The sequence below is a fragment of the Eurypyga helias genome, unplaced genomic scaffold (genome assembly GCF_000690775.1).
Source record: "Eurypyga helias isolate BGI_N326 unplaced genomic scaffold, ASM69077v1 scaffold28916, whole genome shotgun sequence".
Lineage (NCBI taxonomy): Eukaryota > Metazoa > Chordata > Aves > Eurypygiformes > Eurypygidae > Eurypyga > Eurypyga helias.
In genome coordinates this window covers 2,807-11,334 of record NW_010256420.1, presented here as the reverse complement: position 1 = coordinate 11,334, position 8,528 = coordinate 2,807, and the positions used below count along the sequence as shown (strand labels likewise).

At 51.7% G+C, this 8,528-nt stretch overlaps 1 protein-coding gene across 1 annotated transcript in view; it reads left to right on the top strand.

The window, feature by feature from the left end:
• The window catches only part of LOC104511170 (pre-B-cell leukemia transcription factor 3), a gene marked incomplete at its 3' end in the record, with an annotated part of 17,516 nt that overhangs the window by 8,034 nt on the left and 954 nt on the right, over nucleotides 1-8,528 (top strand). Inside the window, exons 3-5 of the mRNA XM_010153667.1 lie at nucleotides 355-490; nucleotides 7,113-7,278; nucleotides 8,479-8,528. The exon at nucleotides 8,479-8,528 is cut by the window's right edge and continues 63 nt beyond it. Coding sequence (XP_010151969.1) covers nucleotides 355-490; nucleotides 7,113-7,278; nucleotides 8,479-8,528 — 352 coding nt within the window. The remainder of the gene's footprint in view (nucleotides 1-354; nucleotides 491-7,112; nucleotides 7,279-8,478) is intronic.

Here is an 8,528-nt window from a genome sequence, read left to right as displayed (position 1 = left end):
CGGCTCCAGGCAGCCTGCCTGTCCTTCCGCTTCATCCTGTTTTCTTCCACGGCACATGGCGCAGCCCCACGGGATGAAACCCTGCGTGGAGGCGAGTGGTGTGAGGCCAGGAGTGGAGTCCAACCCTCGCAGGGCTGGAATAGGGGTGTGGGTGTTGCTGGCCCCTGGGGATGGCGTCAGGGCAGAGCCCAGCCCTGGAGGGAGGCTGCCTCAGGGATCGGGGGTATAAGGTGGTGCCGCCGTAGTGCTGTGGCATGGGCACGTGAAACAAGGGTCGCTTCCACCCCAGCTGTCCCTGCCAGGGACCTGCTTGTGTCTGGAAGAACAGCAGTGGTTTTCTTTTTCTCATTTCAGGCGGAAAAGGCGTAACTTCAGTAAACAAGCCACAGAAATCTTGAACGAGTATTTTTACTCCCACCTCAGCAACCCCTACCCCAGTGAAGAAGCCAAAGAAGAGCTGGCAAAGAAATGCAGCATCACGGTATCGCAGGTAAGTGCCGGATGGGAGCGGGTCCCGTCCCTCCCCACTCCCCTCTGGCTGCTGTCTCCCTCTGGGCTTGGGGTGTGCTTCCAACGGAGGTGTGTGATACAGAGCAGGTCCAGGCGCCTTTGCAATCCCCTCGGATTTGTGTTGTTGGGCAGGGTGATGGCACGTGGTGAAGCTCTGCAGGCAAGGCGGCGTGGCCGGGGTTGTACTGGGGTACAGCGGGCGTGCGTGCGTGTGAAGGTGGCAAGGAGGGGTGTGCAGGGTCAGCACCCTGCTTTACGCCAGCTTTCTGCGTGTAAGAGTCCTTGCTGAGCCTCGTTATGAATTTGTTATAACTTGCCGTTATGTTGGGGGAAGGCCAGTTTATTGGCAAACGTCTAATCTATCTCTACAGATCAGAATTTCTTTGATTTCTTGAAGTTGTTTTTCTAAGCCAGCCAGAAATTCAGCCTCTCCACACACTGAAATGACATGAGTGGTTTCTCTGTAGCAATAACGTGTTAGGCAGATTTGCTCCTTCTATCACATATAACAGATGTTACTGTGAAGTTAATGCAAGAAAACCAGCATCTTCCTAGTCAGAAACGCACAGTCGTTAGCCACGGCTGCTTTCTGTACGGACCAGAGTCCGTTCACGGCTCGGGGCTGGTGTCTCACAGCAATGCTCAGGCCGATGGCCCCACTCCACCGAGCTTTCCTTCCCCTTTCCTCCAGCAGATAGCTTAGAAAGCAAAATAATGCTTTGCGTTCCTTGTGGGCTGTGTGTCTGATAGACAACCAGTGTGTTCCCACAGCAAATCTGGCTCGTGGAGCTTGGGCAAGGCTGTGCTCGGGTGGGACAGAGCTCACCAGCGGTTTCCAACTTCTCCAGCCCGTGACGAGGGCCGGTGTGCCATCTCCTCCCAGCTCCATCAGCTCTGCTTATCAATATTTCAGGTCCTTTAGAGGAACAATGCCTGCGGCGAATGTGTTAACTATTAATGATCGCAGGCTGCAGTATTGGCATTATTAGCAATGCAACCTTTAGCTTTATAATTAAGACCTGAGTTGAGATTTACTTTATAGGTCTGCCTTAAATGCATGAAAAATTCAGGCACTTTATTGAAGACTTTCAAAGGAAAAACCATCCAGCTCCCCCAGATTTCATATTATTTAATTGGCTTTGGATGCACCCGCAGTACAAACCCTGGCAAAACTCCCCTTCGATACGAGAGGCCGTACATGTGCTGTGCTCTCTCCTTGCTCGTTCCTCGGCCTGCAGCATGTGCCGCGCTCTGAGCAGGGTGGGAAGCACGTGTGCCCGGAGCCACGGAAGGTAAGGGCTGGAGATGGGGCCAGTTTCTCCCAGTCCACTTACGAGTGGCTGTGGTGATGAGCAGGACTTTTTTTGGGGGAAATTTGGCACCAGACTTGTTCCATCTCACATCACTCCTCCATCACATGAGCGACTGCAGCCCTGGCAGGTACAGGGGCAGCTGTGGGGGCAGCTCTTCCATGCCCACAGGCATCCCTGTGGCTGCCGTGGGTGCCTGGAACCAGGCAAGCGGCCCCGGAGCACACGAGTACCTGGGCACGTTGGTCTGCCACCCTACATCTTGCAGCTGGTTTTCCTCCTCTTGGCATGAGATGGTTTGGAGCGACTCCCCCAGTCAGCGGTCTCCAAAAATCTTCTGCTTGAGCCAAGGCAGCCTGCTGTGTGGTTGGGAGAGGCAGCGCCATCAGCTCCAGACTGGAGAACCCGGAAGTTCTTCAGCTCTGCTGGCAAAGTGTGGTGTGGTAGAGAGCATGACAGACCTGCTGCGGAGATGTCCCCCGTCTGCCCACCGGACGGTGAATTGTGCCTGGCAGGGAGGGAGTTAGTGATCCCGCAGAGTGGACAGATGAAAGCTGGATCTAGATAAGACTGAAGGAAATGAGGTGGAACATTTGAGAAGCCATAACTGATTGCTTCTAGTGCTAATAGATCTGATTTCTTTCTTAATTGGTTGTTTGATAAGATTTAATGTATATGTTGTGGAATGAAATAAAAGGCAGGCAGATGGTCCAAAAACATAGCAGCAGCGAGGCTGTGACAGGAATATGGGTTTGTCTCTTTAATATTTGATACGAGCATGAATTAGTTGTTTCTTGAATCCATTAGGAGGCCTGAGTGAGCGATGGGAGTAGCTGCGCTGCGTCCTCCGCCGCACTGCCAGGGAGGCATTTCCCAGCCTGGAGCGAGGGACACGGACCACGCAACCTGGGCACCCGCTGCCTCAGACGCAGGCTTGGGGATGGGCGAGGTGTTAGAGATGGCTGGGAAAACCTCCGGGTGGTGGGGAAGCCTGGAAACGGGGCAATGTATCATCTCCTGGGAGAGGAGTGTGTATGGAGAGCCAGTGATCAGCTGGTTGCTTAAGTTCCTGATAGATCTGCTGTCACAGACAGAAAATGCGAATGCTGTGGATATCCTAATCTTGGATTGTAAAGGCACTTCCAAAGGCTGCGTGGTGGGACCGTGGGGTCAGTTGGTATTTACCAGGTCGCGCTGGCCTGGAGTTGTCTTTCTTTGTACTGAAAAATGCGTGTGGTTTTGAGGCCATCTAGCAGAAAAGCTCTGAGCAAGCACTGTAAAATCGCCCGGTGCGTGCTGCTCTGTGGCTGGCAGCCGGAGGCGGAGGACGCGATCCAGCACTCGGGGTGAATTGAGCGGTCACTTAAAACACTGGCAGGAGTGGCATCGCTTGGGATAAGCAACGGCATCCAAGCGAGTGACTGAGCTGCACCTTGCACAGGGCTTTTATGGGAAGTCTCTGAGCGCACGTATTTCCAGCCTTGACCAGGAGTCCCTCCGACATCGCCTGGCAGCGTGCCCTGTTTTCTGCCCGTACTACACACGCCCCACGGGTGCAAAGAGCTGGAAAATGGGAAAAAAAAAAAAGAATAAAATGCTGTTAAGGGATGGCTTCCCAAGCTCCTGGAGGTTGTGGTTCACGTTTGATGAAGAGGCTTTGTCCTTTCCCTGGCTGAGCCTCTCCTAACGATGATCCAAGGTGTTTCTTTCTTGTACTGTCAGTGCCTTGTGAATGCTGGGGGCAGATTCATGGCAGAACATCTTCTCCCTCAAACACTTAATTAGTGAGTGTTTTGGGTCGTCCTCCCCCCAGATTAAGCAGCTCACTGGAAAACTTGCTGCCATAGCACTTTACTGAGCTGCAAAGAAAATTGTCTCCCAGAATCATTTAGTTGCAGATGGGAGATAGATGGTTTCAGCTTTGATATTGGTGTTTAAAATAATATGTAGAGAAGGTTTTTCAAGAAAAACATAAAGACAAACTATTTATTAAGATGAACACCTCGCACAATTTCATTTTTAAGGGTATGGAAAAGGTAATTCAGGGGGAAAAAAGATGTCCTTAACGGGGAACGTCGTCGGCTGTAATTTAGAGCTACCCCATCAGCACGTGTTGGAGGGAGATAAACTGTATCATCTGCTCTCCCCTTACCGCGGCTGCGAGGCTGATGTCTTATACTTTTGCAGATGAGCCTTTTCCAGGGTGTCACGAACAACTATCCGTCTATCTTGTGGGCTGGGGAAAGGGCACAGTCATCGCTGAGAGCGTGTCACTGGATTACAGCAATAAAATTTTTCACTGCTTCAAACAAAAGAAGGATGTACACAAGAGTGTATTTTAAATTCTTTTAAAGAAAGAAAGCAGAAACTGCTGTTCAACACCCCTCCTGCCCCTGCTGCTTCTGAGGCTGTGTCTGTCTCTAAGCAGACTGACAGGGAGAGCTGTGGATGTAGAGGCTTTTACCCCTCGACTTCACGTGGGAAGCAAGGAGAGAAAAGCTGCAAGCTTAATTAGCTCCTAGAAGTAAGATTCCTAGCTTTACATCATGTACCGTAACTGTGCCACGTCGATGTTCAGAGATGTTCTGTTCTGTGCCCTCTGATGAGGTGTGGGACACACACTGTGTGCTGCCAACGCTTGGAAGCACAAGGGAAGCATTCCGTGATCCGGGAACGCGTGGTTTAGCCCTTTTGGCAGCGATGCTCTCGTGTCAGCTGCGTCTCGCAGAGCGAGCGCTGATCTCTCCCATGAAATCAGCCGGTACAGAGGCACGAGGCAGGCCGGCCCCATCCCAAATCCCACGTCAGGCATCTTGACGATTTAAGTAATAATTTATTGTCTTTTTATTTAACATTGCAATTAACATGATAAATAAGTGCAACAGTATTGTTTGAAATGTAATATACAATTAAGCCCAATTAATTAATTGGCCTTCAATGATCAGGAGGAGAAAGATGTTCATTGTTTTTTTTATGTGCAGAGATAGTTTGTTTTCATGAAAAATGTGTTGTGGAGCAGCTCTCGATGGAGACGACTTTCATTTCTAGGTTTGGGCAAGGAGCTGGGGCGCTGCGGCTGCTCCCGGTCCCATTGCTGACGGGCCCTGCATCCCGGCATCTCCCTGGGACGGTGCTGGCCAGGGGCAGCTGCAGGCAGCCAGCACAGCCCCACGGGAAAAGTGCCATGGGGGTAAATCCTGCCCAGCACAGCCTTGAGCAGTGCCCTGGCCCATCCCGGACATGTCTGGCCACCCGTGCTGGCCATGCACACCTGGGTGGCCAGAGCCCCTGCACATCCCTGGCCATGGCTCGCTTTGCTGCAGCCCCTGACGATGTGCTTGCTGGGAGAGCCAGGAGTCCTTCAGCTGGGGGGCAAAGGGACCCCAGAGGCATAAAAAGCCCCCTTTGACCTTTCTTCTGGTACCTGAATGGACCTACAGGAAAGCTGGGGGGGTCTTTTTCCAAGGGCAGGGAGTGACAGGACAAGGGGTAATGGGTTTAAATTGAAAGTGTGGAGGTTTAGATTGGACATCAGGAAGAAATCCTTCCTGGAGAGGGTGGGGAGCACTGGGACAGGTTTCCTAGAGAAGCTGTGGGTGCCCCATCCCTGGAAGTGTCCAAGGCCAGGCTGGATGAGGCTTGGAGCAACCTGGTCTGGTGGAAGGTGTCCCTGCCCATGGCTGGGGGTGGGACTGGGGTGTCTTTGGGCTCCCTTCCAACCCAAACCATTCTATGCTGTGGTTCTGGGGGGCAGCCCCTCTGCTGTGCTCTTCTAGGGCGCAGGGTGTGCACTTCCAGCTCGGGAATAGTTGAACATTTCTGGGTAGTCACTCAGATGTGGTATGCGGGTTAAGCATAACGTACGATCGCTGCTCCTCTCATTGCTTCCAATTAAACCTTGCTTGTTAGTTTAACCTCTAGGTAATCCCATCAAACAATTGATGTCAAGGAAACACTGCCCACAGTGGCTCTGGATGAGTGGCCATTAATTTTAATTGCCTTGATATTAAAGATTAAGAAGTATTGGGACTAGCAGAATGGAAACGATCTGATGTCAAGCAAATCCACTCGTTGAGGCTTCCCCAGGCTGCTGGTGATATTAAAATTTTACTGTGAGAATTAAATAAACCTTTATTAGTGATGGCTGTTGTTTGATTGGTCCAGGGGCGTGCATAAACAGAGGGGTCTTGCACACATCCGTGGACAATACAGCTGATGTACAGAGATCCCTCAATTATGAAACTGTTAATAAAGCATAATCTGATTGTCCACAATAATTATTTGCTAGGTTTCATTAATGGGTTATTGCTTCTCTGACTGACAAGGTAATACTAAGTGCAATATATAGAATACGGTGGAGTATTATCTAGGGAACAGCGTGTATAAGGAACCACTGGTGTTACTGTTAAAAGCCAGAGGCTCTTCATAACTGTGCTTAAACAAAAGCCATCACTACCTAGATGGCGGCGGGATGGGTCTCCTCTGGCAGCGGGGCGCCTCGCCTTGTGCTGGGATGCGGGTGCCTTACCAGGCGCCGCGATGGAACGAGGGAGCGTGAGAGGTGCTACCCTGGCTCATGGGGTGGTGGGGGCTTTTTGTCTCCGAGGCCGTGGCTGTGTACGTGTCACAAACCGGGTTTGTTATTTAGGAGCTCTGTTACAGCAGCTGAAGTTAAACAAAGCCACAGAGAAAGACTGTATGAACTTTTCCAAGCGCTCCAGCCGTGACCTCCGTGGGGGTTAATAGTTGGTGCCCCGTGAGCCACCTTGGCTGTGGTACAGCATCTTCAAAGGGAGATGACAAAGTGACTTTTCAGCCATTATTGATTTATATGATTCCTTTCATTTTCAGCCGACCAAACACATACTGTGAGTGGGCTGCCAAGGCTGTTCCAGCCCAAAAATAAAGAACAATTACTCTCGCTGCCCGCTCGCCCTCACTCAACCGGACCTTGGTCCCCTTTGCCAGCTTTCGGGGGTTTTGCACGGATTCCACTGACAAACGGCTTGTGGTTGTAGCAGACAATGCTGTACCGAAGGCTACAGCGAGCTCCGGAGTAGGGGTTGTCGTCGGAGTCGCCCCTTGTAGGCTGCTTTGCCAGCAGAGCCCGGTCACGCTCGTGCCCGCGGTCACGTTTAACTGGTCCTGGGCTCCTGCGTCGTGATCTGGAGTCCCAGCAGACGCGGGTCGAGGGCCGGGGCACCCGCGTTTGCCTGACCAAACGTGACGCATCAAGGTGATCTTGCTTAGCCAGGTTGTGTCCTTCACCTTTCCCACCTCTCCCCGCTGCAGGTGTCCAACTGGTTTGGCAATAAGAGAATCAGGTACAAGAAGAACATTGGGAAGTTCCAGGAAGAAGCCAATCTCTATGCGGCAAAGACGGCTGTGACCGCAGCGCACGCCGTGGCCGCGGCCGTCCAGAACAACCAGACAAACTCCCCCACCACACCAAACTCTGGTACGTACCCGGCCCCTGCGTTGACGCATTCCCAAGGGCGGTCCGTAGAGGAAGACCCTCGATGGTGCCCCAGGGAGTTCGGTCGGGCTGAGAAGGCTGCAGCTCCCTTGCAGACCTAATCGTGGCACGGGGAGTGGTACCGAGGCCGTGGACTCCAGGCTGGACCACCGCAAGGGCTGAGCGCTGCCGTAGGTGGTCCCGGCGGCTTCGCGGCGAAGCTCCCACGGCCTCACGGGGCAGCCCACGTAGTTCCCACCATAGCACCGGCTGCCTGGCTCAGGCTTCTGGCAGCTTCTTTGTTTCCGTAGATATTTTAAGCTTTTTCTCATTCAGCGAAAGTAACATAAAATGAGGCAGAGCTCCAGGTCTGGTTTTGTAGAACTGTTAAATTCATTGTCACGCTAAGAACAAAATAGAGGAATATTTTAGCACGCACTAATTACAATTTAAACTCGGGGTTGCTTGAAATGGAGTTGGTATTACATAGAGCAACCTAAGGATGCAACTCTTGTTTTGGAGTTGCTCTTGTTCTTCTGCAGTATTTAAAAATTGCCTCGCTCCTGTGCTGTTGACATTTTGCAAACCCAAGCTTTAAATTAGCGGGGGGAGTGTGTAAAGAGGCAGTTGCTTTCTTGGGCTCCAGAGGCAAAGGTTTCCGGGAAGCACAGATGTGTTTGACGCTATTTACAGTGAAGTTTTGCTGCAACTTAGTTGTAGATAACTTTTAAAGGGTGTAAAGGAAAAAAAAAACCTTTAATTAAAAGAAAGTGGGAAAAAGGTTCCTCCTCTGATGGCAATAAGCTGGCTAATTAGAAATTGCCACCGTTTCCTTTGGAAGGAGGCGTTAAGCACAGACTCAATGTGAGTTTTTCTCCGGGTGTTTGGTGATGGCATCTCACGGTGAAGCGATGCACCGGAGCAAAGCTCTCGGCCTGAAAACCTATCTTGTTCGGGCTGCTCTTCCCGAGGGGAATGCTGGCCAGGCCACGTGGGGCTCCCAGTGCCCAGCGTAATGCTCCTGGGCGGCAGCTGGTGCCAGAGCCCGAGCTCACCCTGCGCTGGGACCGGCAGCTTTCCCTCTGCTGTGCGCTGCCTTTCCTTCTCCTCTCCTGTCTCCTTCTCCTTCCCCTGCCCTCAGGGCTCTGGGGTTATATATTTGCAGCTCTCTGTTATTCAGCTACCTAACTCTTTCCTTTCCAGGTTCTTCTGGTTCTTTTAACCTCCCAAATTCTGGGGACATGTTCATGAAC